General features: G+C 44.7%; 1 protein-coding gene across 1 annotated transcript in view; it reads left to right on the forward strand.

The window, feature by feature from the left end:
• The window catches only part of CCDC149 (coiled-coil domain containing 149), a 36,964-nt gene extending 21,164 nt beyond the window's left edge, over positions 1–15,800 (forward strand). The window contains exons 4-12 of the mRNA XM_058192999.1: positions 2,546–2,653; positions 4,176–4,292; positions 5,115–5,287; positions 6,248–6,320; positions 8,158–8,242; positions 9,301–9,445; positions 10,538–10,614; positions 12,941–13,045; positions 13,816–15,800. Coding sequence (XP_058048982.1) covers positions 2,546–2,653; positions 4,176–4,292; positions 5,115–5,287; positions 6,248–6,320; positions 8,158–8,242; positions 9,301–9,445; positions 10,538–10,614; positions 12,941–13,045; positions 13,816–14,252 — 1,320 coding nt within the window. The 3' untranslated portion in view covers positions 14,253–15,800. The remainder of the gene's footprint in view (positions 1–2,545; positions 2,654–4,175; positions 4,293–5,114; positions 5,288–6,247; positions 6,321–8,157; positions 8,243–9,300; positions 9,446–10,537; positions 10,615–12,940; positions 13,046–13,815) is intronic.
• The last annotated feature ends 7,340 nt before the right edge of the window (positions 15,801–23,140 follow it).

A 23,140-nucleotide genomic window follows, 5' to 3' on the forward strand; every position in this document is an offset into this window, starting at 1 on the left:
CAACTATTCAAATGCAAGAAAGAAGTCACATTAATTTCCCCTCCAAAAAACTGTAGTTATTATTATTATTATTATTATTTATTAAATTTTTATACCGCCCTTCTCCCGAAGGACTCAGGGCGGTTTACAGCCATAATAAGAAACAACAACAATATACACATAAAACCATAATTTAAAAAACTTATTATACAAATGGCCGAATTAAAACATTTAGAATAAAACCCAAATTTTAAAATGTTAAAACATTAAAACTAATTAAAATCCTATTAAAATCCTATGCCAGTCCTGCGCGAACAAACAAATAGGTCTTCAGCTCTCGGCGGAAAGTCCGAAGGTTTGGCAATTGCCGAAGTCCAGGGGGAAGTTCGTTCCAAAGGGTGGGAGCCCCCACAGAGAAGGACCTTCCCCTGGGGGCCGCCAGCCGACATTGCTTGGCGGACGGCACCCTAAGGAGTCCCTCTCTGTGCGAGCGTACAGGTCGGTGGGAGCCATTTGGTAACAGCAGGCGGTCCCGTAAGTACCCTGGCCCTAAGCCATGGAGCGCTTTAAAGGTAGTCACCAACATTGCTGGATTAGAAACCAGGAGGCCAAGAGTTCTGGTTCTGCTTTGGGTACACTAAGCCTGTCGTCTTGCTGAGCCCGGCTTGGTGTGGTGGTTAATAGCACTGGACTAGGTGCAGGGAAACTGTGAATTTTAGTCCTGACTTGGGCACCAAGTCAGCTGGATGACCTTGAACCAGTCAGTCTGTCTCAACCCTAGGAAAATTTTCCAAAGCACCAAATAGCAAGACGAGAAACAACCGGATGGAAACCAACCAAGGAGAGAAGCAACCTAGGACTAAGGAGAAATTTCCTAACAGTTAGGGCAGGGGTCTGCAACCTTAAACACTCAAAAGAGCCATTTGGACCCGTTTCCCAAACAAAAGAAAACTCTGGGAGCCACAAAACCCTTCCCGTGCCTGACTATTTCTTGAACGGCCACAAAACTAGCACATGTAGTTGCATTAAATGTTCTGTTTTCTTCTGAAACTTTTCTTTCCTTGGATTTATCCATGGTTGGCCTGCCGGGAATGGAAAAGCTCAATAAATCGTGTGCTGGCGGGTGTTGCACACTGGTGGTTGTGACGCATATTTTGAGTGACAGGGAGCCGCAGCAGAGGGGTAAAAGAGCCACATGCGGCTTCAGAGCCGCAGGTTGCTGACCTCTGAGTTAGAACAATCAACCAATGGCCTTCGGAAGTAGTAGGGGCTTCCTCGCTGTCTGGAATGGTGTAGGTAGGGTCTCCTGCTTGAGCAGGGGGTTGGAGTGGAAGACCTCCAAGGTGCCTTCCAGCCGTATTCTGATTATTATTATTAGAATTCCGTTGACTCTTAACCTGGTGCCAATTTAGTGTTGGTTGACTAGATTCTGGTACGCAGGAATGAACAATAAATCACCTTAGCCAAAACTTGATTTGTTGTCTCGGTTCTTTCTGCCTGACACCCTAAGACTAACTTTTTTAAAAAAACAGTGTGATAAGGGCACCAAGAAGCTACGTTAGCATCCATGGCAACAGTTTTAGTTTTAACTCTATATAAATGTATTGCATTTGTTTTTATGATATACGCCACACAGGCTCATAGACTGAGAGCAATCAATCAATGTAATAACTTGCCACCAGAAATTGCAGGTGCTCCGTCACTGGAGGTTTTCAAAAAGAGTCTGGACAGCCATTTGTCTGAAATGATATAAGGGTTTCCTGCCTGAGCAGTGGGTTGGACTAGAAGACCTCCAAGGTCCCTTCCAACCGTCTTATTCTATGTTCTAAGGAAGGAAGGACAAGCCACTTCTGAAAATCTCGCCATGAAGTCTTAGTGTAGTTGCCAGAAATTTACATTTCATTACAGTTTCCCGCCCCCCGCCTCTTCCTCTTTCCTTTCGTTCGCATCGTTTATCTCCAAAGACATTCTAGGATGCTGGAAAATAAATTCAGCTTCTACGGTGTTTGTTTCAAGGAGCTTTGCGAAGGAGGATGTTGCAAAGAACTTGGAATAAAATTTCCTGTTTTATATTTTTTTTTCTGTCTTCACAAAGATGGTCTGGGACTTAAGCGATGTGGGGCTGGCGTGGGACTTAAAATCGGTTCGGAAAAATAAAAGAAAATATAAAAGTAAATGAATAAAATAAGATCAAAGTAAAATAAATGAATAAGATAAAAAATAAAATGATAAAACGAAGCAAAAAGTAAGGTAAAAATCAAATCAAATTAAATAATACAACGACAATAAAACAATAAAATTACATTAATGATAAAATAAAATAAACGATAAGATGATAAGATAAAAAATTGGTAGAGTATTCCTGCGTAATTGTGTTGCCATCTGTTGGTATTTATCTATTACCTGCGAGCTGTATGTGCACATATGGCTTGCTCTTTTTTTCTTTTTGCTTCCCTTGCATTAATTTTAATTCTAGGAAACGCATCCAATAAAAAAAATAGTCGTTGCTTTTTTCTCAGCTGCATCTTTGGGTTCCCCTCGTGACCGTTTCTTGCACTTTTCCCAGGCAAATCTCACGCAGCTGCTGAGCGATTCCCGGGATCGAAATAAACTTTTAGGGGAAGAGATCAAAGAACTGCATCAAAGACTGGGAGAAGTGCAGGGTGACAACAAGGTAGGGTACAAATCAAACACAATTACACAAGTAGCCCTTGATTTATAACCATTAGTTCCAGGTTGCTTCTCTCCTTGATGAGTTTCCATCTGTTGCTTCTTGTCCAGCTTTAGGATCAGGGGTGTCAAAACTCAATTTCATTGAGAGCCACATCAGGGTTGTGTTAGAACTTGTGGGGGGAGGGGGTATGGGGGGGGTATGGCCAGTATGACATCACTCATGTCACCTGTGGTGACCCGAGCACTTGGGAGAGAAAAGAGCCCCCAAGCTCCGTTGTCGTGTCCCACCCCCACTCCGATGAACGAGTCAAGGAAGTTCGTAACAAACTTGGCAACAAAGCCTCTGCGGCTTGCCAAGTGCCTTCGAGGTTTCTCAGGGCAGGCAGGAGTCCAAGTTGTGACTTCAGCGATAGAGTCCGATAGCAGCAAACTACAGAAGACTTTGCTTGACTCAAGGTTGGAATGCCAAAAGCAGATCCTTTATATAGGCTGTGGGGTGTGGCTCCATGACTCAGCATTTATCCAGGCCTGCCCCACCCTTCCTTCTGCTGGCGTCGCCTCTCAGATCTCCGGAAGTGAGGGTCCACCCACTCTGAATTGTTTTCAGCTGGATCTGCTTTCAGCATTTGGGAAAGGGAGGGGTCAGAGGGAGTAGGGCCGAGTAATTCCACCACCTGGCTGGCTTCCTGCTCTGAAGGCTGAGCCAAAGGAACACACGCTGTATGAGTGAACTTTATAGGGCTTCTCCTTTCACTCCTGGAATCCTCTCTGGGCATGGGGCCAGGGCTGGAGTCATGACAGGCCTTTCATCTTCATTATCAGACTTGGTCTGATAAAGGCCCGGTTGGAGACGGGAGGGGCCCGGCTGAGGAGAGGAGGGAGGACGAGTCACAACATCTGTTTTCGGCTGCGACGGCCTCCTGCAACCCTCTGCCAGGAAAAACGGAGCAGCAAAAACGGACGGCCACGTGTGGCCCTTGCAAACTCTGTTTTTGCTGGCAGAGGCCCCGTGGGCCAGTCCAAGGTGGCCCTGCAGGCTAGATCTAAGCACCTCAGGGGCCGGATCCAACCCTGGGCCTTGAGTTTGACAATCCTGCTTCAGATGTTTTGAAAAATAGCTTGACTCCCTCTTCTTTGGGGCAACCCAGGGGTGAAATGCTACCGGCCGATCCGGTAGTGATAGCGGCGGGTGGTTCGTAGAACCGGTAGCAAAAATCCATGCCCTTCCGCCCATGCCCACTCAATCACCCAGTCACTCGCTTGCCGCTTCTTTTAAAAAATGCTTTTAAAAAGTTAAAAAAAAGATCACGCGCCACAGCTGATCTCACACACCCCCCGCACGTGCTGTTCTACTTACCCCATGCCTCCTTTTTGTGTGCATCTCACATTTGGTGCACATAGCACATGCGCAGCCAGCAAACCGGTAGTAAACCGGTTCAGATTTCACCACTGGGCCAACCCCTGAGATATTTGAATGCTGCTATCAATTCTCCTGGATTTTTTCCCCCCCCTTCTTCTTCCAGCTTCTTCGGATGACAATTGCCAAGCAAAGACTGGGAGATGAAGAAGTTGGAGCCCGTCATTTTGCGCCCCACGAGCGTGAAGATCTCGTGCAGCAGCTGGAGAAAGCACGAGAACAAGTAATTGAACAACGTTTCCCCCTGCTTTGCGAACGTAGATTCTCACCTCTTCATCCTGAATTTCACTTCTTCATAGCGCAAGGCGTTGAAAAGAGATTCGATTTGATCAGACAGGATATCCATCAAGCCCAAGCGTCTGTTTCCGTAGCCAAAAATGTGGCGAGCGGGGTGTTAAAAAAAAACTAGAGAGCTCGGTGTTTTTAGATGGCTATTTGACTTCTAAATGTCATAAGCCAGATTTGTTGGTGCTTGTGTTCTTTGACCTGGGTTGCACACAGGGGTGAAATTCAGCAGGTTCCGACAGGTTCTGGAGAACTGGTAGCAGAAATTTTGAGTAGTTCGGAGAACCGGCAAATACCACCTCTGGCTGGCCCCAGAATGGGGTGGGAATGGGGATTTTGACCTTTGATAAAATGGAAAAAACATAGAATCTCCTATGAGTGGGATTCAGCTTGTGACCTGTGGGTCCACCCATCCGCCTCGGCGCTATGTCATACTATTTAGTTGCGTTTTTTAAGCTGTGCGCAGGAGTGCAAGTGCGCGAGCAAAGCACATGCACAGAAGGCGCGTGCTCTCACGTTTTTGGTGCTGGGGCGAACCGGTTGTTCATTCGTGTGCCGCCCACCTCTGGAATCCCCCGCTTCCAGTTTGTCTCTGCACAGCCTTTTCCTCCAACTTTGTCATGTTTGTTCCTGAAAATAGGCATGGGAGAGAGAGGAACTCTTGGCAAAAAAAAATTAGCGGGCTGAGTTGGCCTGGCGGGGGACGTGTGGAAGTTCTCCTTATCTTCATTAACGCTTTTGAGCTTGGTTCTGTCTCCAGATGGAGACTCTGCAGCTTGATCTTCAGGCGTCGTTGGATGAGCTGCAGGATGTGAGAGAAGAGCGTTCGTTTTACCAGGATAAATCAGAAAAGTTAAACCAGGAGCTGAACCATGTTCTCGGAGGACACGTTGACCGCATTATTGATATAGATGCTCTCTGTATGGAAAATAGGTGAGTTTGCTTAGGAATTAATCGTGATTTATTAAGGACAGGACGTGACGTCGCTGCACCAAAAGGATTCATCTAGGGCCATGATGGCAAACCTATGGCACGTGAAGCCATGTTGCCCAACACGCGCGGCCTTGACTGTTTGTCTTCTGGGTTTCTGGCACACATGCACACTCAACGATCAGCTGTCCTTCGCACACGCATCACTGCCGAAAACCGGTGTGTGCATATGTGCCAGTTAACTGATCGTAGGGTGCGCATGCTCACTAGAACCCGGAAGTTCAGTTTTTCTCGAGCGCAATTCTGGCCTCCGGAGGGCCTGGGAGTGGGGGTGGGAAGGCCGTTTTCACCCTCCCCAGACTCATAGGGAGGCTCTGGAGCGAGGTGAAAGAAAAAAACGGGCCTTCCCCACCACCACCCAAGCCCTCCGGAGGAAGGAAACAGCCTGTTTTCCTACTTCTGGTGGGCCCAGAAAGCCCGAAAAGGAGCTGAGCTCGCGTGCCCACTGATATGGCTACACATGCCACCTGTGGCACATATGCCATAGGTTCGCCATCATGGGACTATGGCAAAAGCAAGCAAGGGTACGACCAATAGCTTTAGGCGCCTTCGGAGCACCAGTTGAATACTTTTGGCATTGACAGATTTGCCATCTGTCAATTGCAGATGGCAGCTTTACAGCTTCCATGCTGCAACGATCTCTCTAACACGGGTCAAACATCCAGAGGCTTCATTTAAGTAGCCTGTGGAACTCACTGGGGTTGAATTGCAGGGGAATATCAGTAGGCAGTCCTTACCCCTTTGGTGTGTGTTGGTTTGTGTGCGCACAATTAACAAGGTATTGAATTATTTCTCATTCCCATTTTTTCTCGTTCTTTCCTTTTTCGCCATGAAGCCCGTAGCTCACTTTGAAATACTTAATAAATGGCATTTAAGTAATATTTTTTCATCCCCAAAATTCAGATACCTTCATGAGCGATTAAAACAAGTTCAAGAAGAGGTTAATATTCTGAAATCGAACATTGTGAAATACAAGGTAAATTATACTGTGAACTATAAAGGGAATTATATGGTAATCTTTTTGCAATGTAATATATTTCAAACTTCTTAGAAGACTAATTAATGTGGGCTTTTTTAACCTCATCAGTCTTTGAAATATTTCTTTCTTTCACTAAAAGACACCCCAACACCCTGCTAATATTTCTTCATAGTTTTTAAGTGCAATTAGGTAATTTAGCTTTAAAAAAACAACAACAACTGAAGCTTTAGGCAAGCTTTTAAACATAATATTTTCTGTTTATATTGGTAGAATTATTCTTTTAGCTAATTCGTTTTGTGTTAACTGCCTATCAAAAGACGTGTTTCGGTTCTCTTTATTCCCTCCGAAATTGTATTCCTTGCAGAAGAAATTGCTGTATTTAATTTACATTCCTCTCCTAAATCTTCAGAATCATAGAATTAGAGTCAGGGAAGGGATCCCCGAGGTCCTCTATTCCACCCCCAGACCCTTCATTGTCTCTCTGACAGAGTACCTGACAAAAATAACTTCTATCAAAGAAAATAAAAAATCACTGGAGGTTTAATTGATCTTTGACTCTCAACAATAACTTTCGACTCATCCGACGCAGGGGTGAAATCTACTTACCTTCCCTACTGGTTCGGAAGTGCGTGTGCCAGAAGTGTGGATGCCGGAAGTGCGCGCGCCATCGTCATGTCCGATTTTTGACCCTCTGCGCATGCACAAAGCCGCCTGCGCATGCGCAGAGGGCCAAAAACGGGATACTTCCTGGTTAAAACCAGGAAGTACCAATGTCCGGGCGAGTGGGTGGAGCCACATGCGGCCGCTGCTACTGGTTCACCAAACCATGCGCCGCTGCCGCCACCAGTTCGTGCGAGCCGGACAGAACCAGCAGGATTTTAACACCGATCCAATGATCATAATGATACTTACAGTGTGATACAGCATGATACATTAAAAAAAATATATTAGTGCTCAGATCAGAGTGCATTGTTTTGTACAAGCCCCATTTAAGTTAATAAATGAACAGGTGTCCATTGTGCCCTTGGTTTAATGTATAGCCAATTAGTGTCCTTCTCCTCCTTCTTTTCTTTTATATAGTTCAGTTGCTTCTTCTGTAGTTTTCTGGACTTGCAGATACGTCCCTATTTCACTGTGATAAAAAAATATTCCACATATATTACATGTATTACATATATTATCTATGGAGCACCATGATATATATATATATATATATATATATATATATATATATATATATGTTGGTACTTGTAAATAGCGGCTTATATTCAGTTGAAAAAACTGCAAGGCCAAAACTGCACTTCTTAACATTCTTTTTAAAAAAAAATAAGAATCTAGTTCTAATTTTAACTAGTTTAGGTAATAGTAATAGTAATAATTTAATTTCTATACCGCCCTTCTCCCGAAGGACTCGGGGCAGTTTACAGCCAAAAATAAAACCAACAATGAATAAATACAATACAATTAAAACCAATATTAAAAACTTATTAAACTTATTAAATTTGGCCCATAATTAAAATCATTAGGTCATGAAACGTCTGCAGGAAAACAAGCTCAGAGAGTACCAAGGACCCCACAGTCATTCTCCTCCTTTTTCCTCCTCCTTGTCTTCCTCCACCTCTTCTCTGCAAACCCCGCTCCCTTCTAGCACTAATGATGTTACCTAGTTCGGTAATTCAACGTCTGCAAGAAAATAAGCAATCCTAGAAAGCAAGGACCCCTCGTGTCAATCTTGAGCGACAAATATTTTCCTTTATTAGTAAAATAAGAATCCGTTTTTCTTTCCCCATTTGAATACATATTTTTCCTTGGGCTCCCCCTTCTTTTTTTTTAGAACGCTCTAGAAAGAAGGAAAAATTCGAAGGGTCACAGCAAATCAAACAGCAGCGCCCTGACTGGAATCCTTTCTGCAAAGCAAGGTATGGCACAGAGTTTGCTCCTCACGTTTTTCTTCTGAAATCGACAATGGTGGGGCCGGTAGGACATTTTTGCAGGACCTCCTATCGCTTTGTGTTCGTCTCTGTTATCGGGGAGCAGAGTTGGTTTATTTCTGCTTCTAGTGGGGTTTATTTAAAAGTGCAGCATTTTCCTTGGAATTCACATGGATCTGCAGCTTTACAGATCACAGGGTCCTTTAAATGAACAACGGAATGGTGGCTCAGCAGCTAGGAAGCTTCCCCTCAAAACAACCCCTCAGATTTTTAAAAGTTTGTTTTTAATGAATCAACACTTATCTATACACAATGTGTGATCTAAAACATAGACGAGGAAGTTAGTAGTTTATTATAACAGCCCTGTTATATTTATTATAATAGCACAGTTGTTTTTATAACAGCACTGAAAGAAGGGATCCATACCATTGCCGCATTCACGTGATCAAAATTCAGACCCTTGGCAACCGACTCATATTTATGACGGTCGAAGTGGTCCCGTGGTCACGCGATCCCCTTTTGTGACCCTCATGCGCAAAGTCCACAGGGAAGCCTGATTCACTTAACAACCATGTTATTCACTTAACAACCGTGGCAGAACAAGCCTTAAAACGGGGCAGAACCCTCTTAACGCATGTCTTGTGTAGCAACAGAAATTTTGAGCTCAATTGTGGTCGTAAGTCAAAGACCACCTGTACTCTTAAAACATTCCTAAATTTGTAAGGATATTTAGTTACTAAGTATAAACAATAGATAAAACAAGAACACAAATACATACAATTTAATGTTTGCAATCATTGCACGGATTATTGTTATAAGAAAAACACCACAAATAGCTGTTAAGTAATAAGTAATTTGTGGTGTTAAGTAAACACCACAAATAGCTGTTAAGTAATAAAAACTGTTATTTTTCCTATGTTTTAAATGTAAAAAAATGTAAAAAATTTTTTACATTTGTACATTTTTTACAAATGTAAAAAAAAGTTTAATAAAACTTTAAAAAAACTTTCCTAAATTTGTTTTCACTTCCTTCAACTGTTTCCTAGTGCAAGAGCTGTTATCCGAAGATCATGGCTGTAGTTTACCGGCAACGCCTCAGTCCATTTCTGATCTTAAATCCTTGGCTACTGCTTTATTGGAGACCATCCATGAGAAGAATATGGTCATCCAGCACCAAAGACAAACCAACAAGTAAGTGATTTTTTGCTACAATATACTCTGTCAGAGTGCGCACAGCTTTACTCCATGAGACAACCCAAGAGCAATAACAGCAGACAGAGGTTTGCCATGTAATAATGGTTTTATCTACAAAAGAATATATCCTATACATACACGTACTATAGGCAAAGGTCAAACAATCAGCAATTACAGCAGGGAAAAACACACAGTGAGAGAGAGAGAGAGAGAGAGAGATGCCCTAACAGGGCCTCTTTTTATTATACAGGCTCTTAAAGGGATAACAGCCAAAAACCTTGCTGACTCATTCCCATCATTACATTATTGTATCGTTGCAGCAGCTAGTCAACTCTTAAATCCCTGACAATTTCTCCACAAGCTCTGCTGATCTGGTCATTTGATTGCCCTCACCAAGGTGCACGATGCTTTGTGGAACTGTTTTTTTCCAAAAAAAAACCACTGGGAAAAAAGGATGAAGCAGATAAACAGGTAGCCCTTGATGTACAACCATTCATCTGGGGACCATTCAAAGTGACCACAGTCATGAAAGAAGTGACTTATGACCAATGACTTACGACTTCCCCTTTGACTCCACTGGTCGGAAGGTCGCAAAAGGGGATAACGTGACCCTGGGACCACTACGACCGTCATAAGTATGAAGCATTGGCCAAGCATCTGAATTTTGATCACGTGATCCTGGGGGATATGACAATGGTCATAACTGTGAAAAACAAGTCATAAGTCCCATTTTTTAGTGCCGTTGTAACTCTGAACGATCCCTAACCAAACCTTTGTAAGTCAAGGACTTTGTGTATTTCTTACTACCCACATTTTGCTACTTTAAAAGAAAATCAGTCTTGGAAAATCAGTTTTGATCGATTTATTAAGCTGAGGATTGTGGGTTAAATCCATTTTAACCGTGTCACGAAAGCTACAAAACGTTACAATTATATATTTGTGTTTGTACATATCTGCATGTCTATATGTGTGTGTGTGTGAGAGAGAGAGAGAGATGTGTAGACGGATTCCTAAACAGCCCCTTTATCTCCATGTAAATCTCTCTTTTTGTTTTATTCTTTTATATCAAATGTCAAATCCTTGTTTCAGAATTTTAGGCAACCGGGTGGCCGAGCTGGAGAAAAAACTGAGAACTTTAGAAGTTTCTGGCTTATGGAGTCTCCCAGGTTAGTAGCATTTAGTAAAAATTTCCACCCGTTAATTGCAAAAGGCCGCCTTGCTTGGATCCACCCATACACTATGTTGATAACAGACTTACAACAGTTCACTTAGTGACAGTTCAACACTGAAAAAAGTGACTTAGGACCATTTTTCACACTTACGACCGTTGCAGCATCCCCATGGTCACGTGTGTCAGGGTTTTGACGGATGCCCTAATTAAATCATAAGCCTCAAGCCAAGGTTCAAAAGAAATCCGGTTATTTTTTAGGAGCTTCGTGTCGGCACGTTCCCAAATGAAGCCAACTCTGACCCCAGATAATTTACGGCCGAGATTCGACCCTGTTCCCCCCCCTTCCCCCAAGGGTGTGCCATCAGGCACGTTCACCAATGGAGCAATTTTGTGGGTTATAAAGATCACTACCCTCTGGCTGCTGTGGGTAACCCTGGGAGACAGCCTTGAGAGAGATATGTCTGGAATGTGCTTTTGTTTTGGCTGCCATGCTGCTTTGCCGTTTTCCCATCCCGTGATCTCTGCTACCGGTTCGCCTGAACCGGCCCAAACCAGCGGAATGCCATCTCTGAATATCTGACTCTGTTCTTGTTTAGACATCAAACTAACATTTGATATAATAACGGTTTTCTTTCCTTCTTTTTCTCCTTGCTGCCTGAAGGCCTGAGCTACAATATCTCAGTGGGACTCGGGAGTAGGTTTCTCCTTGACGTATTTACGTTTTTAGTAACAAACCTTCTAATGTGCACAAAGTGTTATCGCCAGCGCGTATCAGTGGAAATGTTATCTGAAATGTTTTTCAATGCTATCTTTCCCGATATAAGATATTTGACTCGGAGAGTCGCAAGAGAAATAGAGGTTCCTTGCACAATTATTTCTAATTGGAAGGAAGTGTAATAAGGGAAGAAATATTTCCCTTATGTAAGAGGTGCAAATGTAAGAGTTGGGGAGGGAGGGAGGAGACAGGAAAGAAGAAAGGAAGGAGGGAGGGAGGAAAGAAGGGAGGACAGGAAAGAAGAAAGGAAGGAGGGAGGGAGGGAGGAAGGAAGGAAGGAGACAGAAAAGAAGAAAAAGAGGGAGGGAGGAAAGAAGGGAGGGAGGGAGGAAGGAAGGAGACAAGAAAGAAGAAAGGAAGGAGGGAGGGAGGGAGGAAAGAAGGAAGGAAAGGAAGGAAGGAAGGAAGATGGATGGATGGATGGATGGAAACAAGTCAGTCCAGTTGCTTCTCCAGCCATGACCTGGATGGCTGAGGATCTCCATAGACGCTTAGCTTGGTTCTTTTAATGAATCTTCCTTCAAACAAAGGCAATTTTCCCTCGGTCAATGGATGCTGTTTGAGGCAACGCTCTTTATTTCTCAGTCTTCAAAAAACTCTTCCAACGTAACAGCTGGAGCAAGACGGAGTCTACTAAACGGAGGAGTTAGTAGATGGTCACCCTTTCGGTACTGACTGTGCCGAAAACTCATCACCATCCGCAGCCTGGACTGCTGAGTTGGTGCCTACAGGCCCGTTTTGATAAGCGCTCCATGAACGTATAATTATTTCTCTACCCGAAAACTCAAAAGCTATTATTTTTCCAGAGTGACTCGTGCTATTTATGTATTTATTTGTGCCCCCGGGAAGACGAGGAAGAATTGATTCCCGGAGGAGAACGTGCCACAATCTGGGTTACTTGCTCAGTCTCTTGAGCGAGAGACAAAGGAAGGGAGACAAAAATTAGCAAGTTCCTTCTGATATCAAGTAGGATATCCTGGTTTCATATTGCTGAGACTTCTAATCTCAGGGTTTTTTCTGACCCTGAAATTCCAGCTTTTGTACTTTAATCCAAAGTACTTGGATTATTGGATGTGGCCTAAGAGTTGATTAAGTTCTAAACAATTAAACAGAGAGGGAGGAACAAAGGAAGCGAGAAAGAATGACCAAGATCCTTCTGATATCAAGTAGAATATCATCATCATCATCATCATCATCATTTAACAACCCCATAATCCCCTGCGGGATGGAGTCTGGGCAAATGAATGGAGCAAGCAGAGTGTTTTACTGGCCGGATGCCTTTCCTGTTGCCAGTGCGGAGTTTTGTTCAGCAGGTATATTCTCATTGTGCCCAGAGAGAGAAATATCTGCCTCCACCTAGGATAGAACTCACAGCCTCCCGATTGTGAGGTGAGAGCTCCACCTCTAGGCCACCGCACCTCTCCTGTATCAAGTAGAATGTCCTTGTTTTAAATGCTTAATTTCGATTCTTGGTTTTCTTTTTTAATCTCTTTTGGTTTTTGGAGGGGATAAGGGAAATTAATATGTTTGTGTCCTATGATTACAGGTGGCAAGGATACTATTACCTTTAGTGAACCGGCTGTCCCTGCGATCCAGAGGTCACGATCCCCATTACGAGCATTCGTTGAGAAGCCACAGCATAACCTAGAAGGTAAGCCGCTGAAGTCATAATAGCAGAAATCTCAAATTTTGGAATAACCCCAACAATGACATGTGTTGTGGCCTGCCAGCGGCCAGCAGAGCTGGCAGCAGATTCGAGCAGTGAGGAGGTTGGGGAGGAACGTGGGCCAGTCCTGGAGTCTGGGGAAGGCTCGGACGAGGGCTCTGCGTCGGAGGCAGAGAGCGAGCCAAGGCCATCTGGTAGTTCTTTGCTGCCTCTGGAATCTCCAGAGTCTGACATCAGCGACGCAGAAGAACAGTGGGAGCCTGGTCCCAATGTGCGCATGAGCAGAGCTGCCAGAACAGAACAATTAAGAAAACAGGGTCGACTTAGGAGTAAGGCTTGGAGATGATTGGCCCCTCCCATAAGACATAAAAGAGGAGCGAACGGGACGTGAGCTTTTGCAGGAAGCAATTAATTCATCTGGATGGTAAAAGCTCTGTTTGACTCTGTGCTACGTTTGGCCTTGCCCTGCATGTGGCAATTAGTTCTCTGGCAGCATTCCAAGGGAGATAAGGTGGGTGTTTGTAAACACTCCCCTGAAAGACTGCTTGAGAAGCCTTGCGGAGCGTGAATGACAATAATTCACAGCCGTGTGAATAAAAGAGGTTTGCAGGAACTAAGATTGTGCAGCATGCTTTCTAAGGAAGCCTAGTTCAGAACGATTCCGCCTGTGAAAATTGCTTGGTTCTTATCTATTGTTCCTGCTCGCTGTCCGCGCGGAAACATACAATATTCCCATTTTTATTTTCCTCCCGTAGAAGATCAACCAAGGCAGGCGCCCATCCCGTGTCCTGCTAAAAGAGAATGGAGAATGGGAGAAACCGCTGTCCTTTCAGATGATTTGCACGGAAACCCAAAGAGCGGTCCTCAAGCCAACGACCGCCACTCCTCCTTGTCCCAGTTGCTGTCAGAAGTAGACGGCACGAGTAGTCTTGAGAAGGACGGCATGAAGGCGGCCAAAGATCTGTCAACCGTGGAACTGGAGGATGGAGGAGCAGAAGATCCGACAGACGAACAAGACGGAAGCCCTGCAGAACTGGACGGTTTCGTTGCAGGGGATTCTCCCTTGTCTCCCAACCCTCCTGCCTGGAGCTCCAAAGAAGCGCCCGAGCTCGAGAAGAAACCTCTGGGTGACATCCAGACTGTGGAAGAACTGACCGGCGCCCAGGAAAACAGGGTCGCATTGTGTAGCTGAAAACGACCAAAGTAAAATACGTGACCAGGCTGGATGTTAGAGATGCTCCAAAGTTAATTCTGTCATCTTCAGCCTTCTTTGAGTTACATTCCAAATGAAAGACCTTAAACTATGAAGGTGGAAGATGATAATTTCTTCTTCTTCTTCTTCTTCTTCTTCTTCTTCTTCTTCTTCTTCTTCTTCTTCTTCTTCTTCTTCTTCTTCTTCTTCTTCTTCTTCTTCTTCTTCTTCTTCTTCTTCTTCTTCTTCTTCTTCTTCTTCTCCTCCTCCTCCTCCTCCTTCTCCTCCTCCTCCTCCTCCTCTTCTTCTTCTTTCTCTTCCTCCTCCTCCCTCCTCCCTCTTTGTCCTCCTCCTCTTCTCCTCCTTTCTCCTTTTTCTCCTCTTCCTCATCTTTCCCCTTCTCCTTTTTATTCTTTCTCCTCTTTCTCCTCCTCCTTTCTTTTCTTCCTCCTCCTCCTCCTCCTCCTCTTCTTTTCCTCCTCTTTCTCCTCTTTCTCCTGTTCTTCTTTCTCTTCCTCCCTCCTCCCTCTTTGTTCTCTTCCTCTTCCTCCTTCTCCTCCTCCTTTCTCCTCCTTCTCTTTCTCCTTTCTCCTCCTCTTCCTTTCTCTTCCTTCTCCTCCTTCTCCTCTTCTTCTCCTCCTCTTTCTCCTGTTCTTCTTTCTCTTCCTCCTCCTCCCTCCTCCCTCTTTGTCCTCCTCCTCCTTTCTCCTCCTCATCTTTCTCCTTCTCCTTTTTATTCTTTCTCCTCCTCTTTCTCCTTTCTCCTCCTCCTTTCTTTTTTTCCTCCTCCTCCTTTCTCCTCCTCTTCTTCTTCTCCTCCTCCTCCTCCAACTCCCTCTTAGTGAACATTTTGACCTTATTGTCATGTTCTCTATCTTGACGTTTTCTCCATTCTGCCTTTTCGTTTCTCAGAGGTGGATGTGGTTCCTCCAGTCAACACTACAATGCATACAAAATAAATAAATAAAGGCATAAATACAATCCACCTGTAAATAATTACAATGAAGGGATGGTGTGAGAATGGTTAAGATCCTAGATCCTAGATTCTGGCCTCTTCCGTTTGCTCTTCCGGTGGTGTTAATCAGAAAAGAGAATATTTGTAACTCAGGGTTGAAATGAGGGGTCCTGCGTACTCTCTGAGCTTGGTGGGTTTCGTTTTGTTTTTCCAGACATTTCATTACCAAACCGGGTAACATCATCAGTACAGTAGCAGTGCACATCTGCAGGAAAACCACCAAGCTCACAGAACAGCAGGAACCCCGAGGGACAAATATTCTCTTTTCTGATGAACACTACCAGATAAAATGACATAAATAATAATAGGACTTGGTGTTCCTCCATTTGTTTATGTAATTTCTTTCTCTCTCTTTTTTTTCCGGTCTCTCTGCAGAATGTATATTTTATCTTTGCAGAATGTATATTTTTGGCATGGCGCCTGCTTGAATGTATATTAAGAGATTTAAATGTCAGGAAGGAGGGAGGAGGATGAATATTGGACTCGGTTGAACCGACAGAATCAGAAACAATAAAATGCAAAGGCATCTGCGAGTTAATTTTCCCTTTCTATTTCCTTGGTACAGATGATTCAAGAGCGAATTGTTGAAACGTTTCAGTCAATCAGACTGGAGCTGGAAGGGACCTTAGAGTATGGATTAATTCCCAACAAGATAAGATTTCTTCCAAATCCGAAGAAGTAATTTGTTTGAAGCTTACCATGCCAGCTTTATCTTTGGCCAAAGTCAAATTAAACAAGCTCGGTAAAGCAAAATCAATTAATCAGAATAGAGCTGGAAGGGACCTTGGAGGTCTTCTAGTCCAACCCCCTGCTCAAGCAGGAGACCCAATGTCATTTCAGACAAGTAACTATCCGGTCTCTTCTTAAAAACCTCCAGTGATGGAGCACCCATAATTTCTGGTGGCAAGCTGTTCCACTGGTTAGTTGCCCTCCCTGTCAGGAAGTTTTTCCTTAATTCCACGTTGCTTCTTGATGAATTTCCATCCATTGTTTCTTCTCCTGCCTTCTGGTGCTTTGGAAAATAATTTGAACCCCTCTTCTTTGTGGCAGCCCCTCAAATACTGGAACACTGCTATCATGTCTCTCCTACTCCTTTTTTTCCCTCTAGATTAGCCAAACCCAAATCCTGCAACCGTTCTTCATATGTTTTAGTCTGCAGACCTTTAAATCGTTGGTGGGATTCAAATAATTTAACAACCGGTTCTCTGCCCTAATGACCATCTGGGTAGGCGTGACTCGGTGGCCATGTGACCGTGTGGGCGTGGCCAACTCAACGTCACTCACGTCGATGGGCGCTTCGTCTTAGTGGTTACAATGTACTAAGGGTTAACCAGAGAGGCAGTTTCTGTAAGCAGGGCAATAGAGATGAGGCTAGAAACACCACCAGAATGTTCCTTCCTGCCTTCCTTACAGGATTAGCCCTGGAAAGTGGAAAGAAAACAAAATAAGATTTCTTCCAACAAACCGGTTCTCCGAACTGCTTAGAAAGTTAACAACGGTTTCTTCCGAATAGGTGCGAACTGGCTGAATCCCACCACCGCTTTAAATCATCTTAGTTGCTCTTTTCTGCCCTTTTTCCAAAGTCTCAACGTCTTTTTTTGTAACGTGGTGACCAAAACTGGATGAAGTTATTCCAGGTGTGGCCTTACTAAGGCTTTATAAAGCGGTACTAATTCTTTACATGATTTTGATTCGATGCCTCGGTTTACACAACCGAGGATTGTATTAGCTTTTTGGCTGCCGCTACCGCCACCACACACAGCTGGCTCATGTTTAAGGGATCGTCCACCAGGACTCCAAGGTCAGAATCAGAACAGGGGCTGGAAGGGACCTTGGAGGTCTTCTAGTCCAGTCCTCTGCTCAAAGCAGGAGATCTCTCACAGTCCTTCTCACAGGGGCTGTTTTTGAGCCAGGTTTCGCCTAATCTGTACTTGTACCTTTGGGTTGTTTTTTTTCCTGCCAAGGTGTAAAACTTTGCTTTTTTCCACATTAAATTTAGGGGCGGAGAGAGGAAAGCCTGTGTTTTGTTTCCTTTCTAACCCATTAACTTGTGGTCTGTGGCTGAAATGCTGCTCTTTGTGGCCATTTCTCATCCGAAATGCTTTTCATGGGGATAATCAATTAACTTCCAGTAGGAAAGTACAACTTGAGGGTTTTCTACCCTGTAGAGGGAATCATCCCATGGACCACAATTTTAACAGTGTAGTTGGGGTGGGGGGGTGTTTCGGTCCCTCGTAGGACGGGAGCTGTGCAATATTTATCGTTGGAGATCTTGGACCGAAGGGAGCAAGTCTGATTCCTGCCTCGTCGTGTTTCGTTTCTTTTTCTTCCCAAAATAAGAAAACGGGCTTCTCGGCAGCTGCAAAGCTTGTCTGGGCTCTGAGCCCTAGAGATAATTTTCCTGCTGGTTTGCGAACCTAATTGTCTGTAAATGTTCGTTTGTCACTCGTGGGTCTTCAGGCCAGTTGCAGGGAGGAATAATCCCAATTTAGCAGGAAGAATTACTTTAAAAAAATAAAATAAAAAGGAATTCCTTCCTGGTTTTGTCAGAGTATCTGCCAGACCCACCTAGCTCTTAATCAAACGTTCGGGTGGTGTTAAAAGACGAGTAAACTAATTATAGAGTTTGAGGTTAATAATAAATAAAACAACACCACCAGAGTTGGGAAGGGACCTTGGGAGGTCTTCTAGTCCAACCCTCTGCTCAGGCAGGTCATCCTATACCCATGATGGCGAACCTGTGGCTTGCGTGCCACAGGTGGCACGCGGAGCCATATTTGTGGGCACGTGAGCGTTGCCCTAGCCCAGCTCCAGTGCGCATGCACATGCTGGCCAGCTGATTTTCAGGCTTCCGGGCCCACTGGAAGTCGGGAAACAGGCTGTTTCCGGCCTCTGGAGGGCTTCTGGGCGGGGTGGGGAAGGCCGTTTTTGCCCTCCCCTGGCTCCAAGAAAGCCTCTGGAGCATGGGGAGAGTGAAAACCAGGCCTACCGGGCCCACCGGGCCATCACAAGCCAAAAACATGCCATGTGGGGCTGTCACGTGTGCATGAGTGGGGGGCGGGACGCATTGAGTTATGGATGTGGCCTTGCGCACACACAACCCCCCCCAACTCCCCCCACTTTTGACATGCAACAGCAAAAAAGGTTCCAATGTCAGAGTAAACCTCTGGAAGCAAGTCGTTTCACTGATTAATTGTTCTAACAGTCATATATGCTAGTCGTTCCCGACTCTAGGGGGCGGTGCTCATCTCCAAAGCCGAAGAGCCAGTGCTGTCCAAAGACGCCTCCGTGGTCGTGTGGCCGGCATGACTCAATGCCAAAGGCGCACGGAACGCTGTTTCCTTCCCACCAAAGGTGGTCCCTATTTTTCTACTCGCATTTTTTATGTACTTTCGAACTGCTAGGTTGGCAGAAGCTGGGACAAGTAACGGGAGCTCACCCCGTTAGGCGGCGGCACTAGGGATTCAAACCGCTGAACTGCTGACCTTTCGATCGACAAGCTCAGTGTCTTAGCCACTGAGCCACCCTTAACCAAGAAAGATAACTCTGTCCTAATTCAACCCCGTGCTATTTTTTGAAGGGAGAAAATAAGGCGCAATCCGATAATAATAATAATAATAATAATAATAATAATAATAATAATAATAATAACAACAACAACAACAACAACAACAACAACAACAATAATAATAAAATAAATAAATAAGGGGCGTGCATAAGAGCACAAACGTGCCTACCGTTCCTGTCCTACTGTTTCCTTCATTATATACAATTTATATAGTTATTACATGTTTATACTCAGTGGTGGGATTCAAGTAATTTAACAACCGGTTCTCTGCCTAATGATTTCTTCCAACAACCAGTTTACCAAACTGCTCAGAAATTTAACAACCAGTTCTCCTGAAGTGGTGGGAACTGGCTGAATCCCACCACTGCTTATACTGATATATATACTTATATGTTGTATAGAGACTTCATGCTTATGCTTGCGTATACTGTTATGACAAATAAAATAAATAAATAAAAGTAAAATAAATGCTTTGGGAAGAGGACTCGTCTTAACCTTCCCTGCAGAGGGTTGGCGGGAAGAAAGATGAAACGCCAAAGTTAAGTGTTTAGCTGCATCCCTTGGCTGGGTCCCGCCGAGTCGAAAATGGCTGCTATTTCGTACGGAGAGAACAGTTGGGGTCAAAACTGCCTGTTTCTGTCCAGATGCTTCAAAGATTCCATCGACGATTCCTCCTGGCAGAGACACAACGAACGGTGCGCACCTCAGGAGGCGGAACAACAGTGAGGCCCTCACAAGTCGAGAAACAACAGGAAAAAAACTCAACAACCACCACAACAACAAAAAAGGATTTCTTTGTGTTTGCTATATCTTTTGAACATTTACGTAGCCTGCTGGGGTGTTTGTTCAAATGAGAGTTGATGAGCATTCTGCCGATGACATGATGGTTGTCGGTGGAGAAAAATCTGCGGCTGGTCTTGTTGTGTGTTTAAAACGAGAGGGGGGGGGGAAGAACAATTGTGAGACAGACTCTCTTTAAATTGCTCAGCTGAGCTCTCTGTGGGGGGGGGGCTTTTAAGTCACACCGTGGGTGGTACATTTAAGGTTTTAATTTTTATTTCATGTTTTGGGGATTTTTCACACAGCCAGATTTTCCGTCACGTTTTATTTCTTCTTCAAAAACATATTTTGGGGTTTTTTTCCTCCAAGGGTGAATAAATTGCACAGAGTGATAACTGGGGAGATCCAGAGTCCTGTGTCCCCTTGACCCAGGAGCACATGGGTGAGTTGGGCCACTCGTTGTCTCTCAGCCCAACCTAAGGCAGAAGATGGCTACCGCAAGGCAAAAATAGAAGGTAGCACCACCCATGCCCACGGATATTCTATATCGGGGGGCAACACACAGCCAAACGTGACCAATATCAAAAATTAAACTTGGGTGTGAGAAGCTCAGAGCCGTGGATTATACCAGGGAATTGAAAAAAATACCCCTGAAAAAGTAAAACAATTAAATTTCCCACCCAAGGGGAAAAAAACAAAACAGACTTCTGAGTTGGGAGGGGCCTTGGAAATTTTCTGGTCAAACCTTTATCTGAATTCTCAATCCCAGAAAAAATGGCTGTCCAGTCTTCAATCAATCAGAATAAAGATGGACGGGACCTTGGAAGCCTTCTAGTTCAACTCTCTGCTTGTTGTGGTCCGCCAGCAGCCTGCGGAGCTGGCAACGGAGTCAGACAGCGATGAGGCTGAGGAAGAGCGTGGGCCAGTCCTGGAGGCTGGGGAAGGCCCAGATGAGGACTCTGTGTCAGAGGCAGAGGTGGGGCCAGGGCCATCGGGAAGTGAGGTGCAGACTCCAGAGCCTCCAGAGGCTGACAGTAGTGAGGCAGAGGAACAGGAGGAGCCTGTTCCTAATGCACGCATGAGAAGAGCTGCCAGAAGGCAAGAGCAGCTCAAGCAAAGAGGACGACTCAGGAGTAAGGCCAGGAGATGATTGGCCCCTCCCATAAGGCTTAAAAGACCAGCAACGGCATTTGGGCTCTTTGCCGGAAAACAACATTGATAGCTTTGTCTTGTTGCATTTGTTTCGTATCGGAGTCTTCTGAACTTTTGCCAAGAAAGGCCTTTGGCAGTTTGCCTAATTGGACTAAGGTTGGTGATAGGACTGAGCAATTTGTGTTGGGAGGAATTTGCTTTAATTTAGTTGGACTACGCTGAGAATGAGTTAATTCTCAGCTGTTCTAATAAAGTTTGTTTTTACACTGACTGGGTTTCCTACTATTTACTTAGGCCTGGGTCACAACACTGCTCAAGCTGGAGACCGTATACCTGTGAGGTTCCACCCTCCACAGGTGCCTCTCCATGGCAGAAATGCAGGAGAAAGTTGGGGTGCAGTTGGGGGAGAAACTGAGTGGATCAAAGAAGGCACAGGTGGCAAAAATGCAGGAGAAATGTAGCGCACACTGGGGTGGGGAGAGAAACTAAGAAGATCGGTGAAAGCAAGGATGGCATAAATGCAGGAGAACCTACCTGGAAGCCAAAACAGGGGCTGGAGGGGCTGGGCGCATGCAACGGGGGGGGGCACATGCATGGGTGTGTGGGCTTGCATTGCATTTTGGGGAGTGGGGCCCGCATGTGTGCATTTGTGTGCACACATGTTTTGAGCACTTGGCACCAAAAAGTTTAACCATCACTGCCATATACCATTTCACACAAGTGGTTGGCCAGTTTCTTCTTAAAAGCCTCCAGGGATGTAACACCCACAACTTCTGGCAGCAAGCTATTCCACTGGTTAATTGTTCTAACTGTCAGGAAATTCTTCCTTAGTTCTAAGTTGCTTCTCTCCTTGATTAGTTTCCACCCATTGCTTCTTGTTCTGCCCTCAGGTGCTTTGGAGAACAGCCCGACTCCCTCTTCTTTGTGGCAGCCCCTGAGATATTGGAAGACTGCTATCCTGTCTCCCCTGGTCCTTCTTTTCACTAAACTAGACATATCCAGTTCCTGCAACCATTCTTCATATGTTTTTATTTTGGGTTTGGGTTTGGCTAATTCTGCAAAACTTGGAAACTTAACATTTGGAAAAGTGTCAGGCATGAAAGACCAGATCCACGCCTGATTTAACTAATTTATTGCTAAAAGCTTACGCATTCTTGACGAACGTATTTTTTTCTTTTATGTACACTGAGAGCATATGCACCAAGACAATTCCTTGTGTGTCCAATCACAGTTGGCCACTGAAGAATTCTATGTCTATTTTATGTTCTGTGTCATTGGAATCTTCTCTAACGGTCAGCACTTGGTTAGAGTTAAATTGGAGCCAAGGGCAATCAAAAGGAGTAGGATTTTGTTTGTGACTATGTAGCAATTCTAGGCTAACTCCTCTTTTCACTCCTCCCCCTGCCTCTGCCAGTCTGTTCTGTCCTCCTCCGCCTCCGTCCGAATGATGGCTTAATTAGCCGGCACTATCAGCTCTGGCAACAAAAGAGCCAGCGTCTGCCAAGAGCCCTCGTTATCTTCCATGGCACTGGTGAGTCACAAACTTCAGCTCTAGTCAATCAGTGGATTTGCCTGTTACAAATAGACAGAGTAGCTCTGGCTGCCTTTTATATCCTGTGCTCCATGACTCAGCACTTCCTAGGCCTGCCCTACTCTTGCTTCTGTTGTTCCCTCCTCTCCTGCCTACGAAACCTAGGATTCAACCATGCCTGATTGCTGTCAGCTGGGTCTGCAGGCGTGGCCTGGGGGGGAGAAGAGTCAGGGGATGGAGGCCTTATCTCTTTCAAGTGGCCTGCTTGTGGCTCCTGGAGCTGAGCCAGGGAAGCCGGTGCTCCCGAGGTAAGTCCTGACGGCCCTTCCCCCTCACTGTCCAAGTCACTTTCTGGCAGCAGGGCCGGCTCGGCGGGGGGGTGCAGACACAACACAGTCCTTCTTTCACAAAATGTGAGCATCACACCAGGATAGTCCAGGGGGTGGGTGGGTGAATTAATTAATTAATTCAAATAATTAATTGCAGTTCATCCATTCCGAATAGCTGGTTGTCATTGCTTTAAAGCAAATAAACACAGACGTTAAGTCCTGCCAAACTTCATTTCCCAATTATTCCCTTCTTCTTTTTTGCATTGTCACTGGCACACCTCCAAGTTCATTTTCTAATGGAGCCAAATCCGTCAGCTTAAATGGATAACCACTGACCTAGAGTTAGCTTGTCCAAAACTTGCGTAGTGGAGAAACGGGAAAAAAAAACAAAGCAACTTTGAAATGAAAAATGCCATTTGTTCTGAGCTGTAACGCTGTGTACTTGAATACCTTTGGAGCAACGTAGGAAGAAGAAAAAGTATTTATTTCTGTTGTGCAATTAGCATTGCCCAA

This window comes from Ahaetulla prasina, chromosome 8, assembly GCF_028640845.1.
Source record: "Ahaetulla prasina isolate Xishuangbanna chromosome 8, ASM2864084v1, whole genome shotgun sequence".
NCBI classification, from domain to species: Eukaryota; Metazoa; Chordata; class Lepidosauria; order Squamata; family Colubridae; genus Ahaetulla; species Ahaetulla prasina.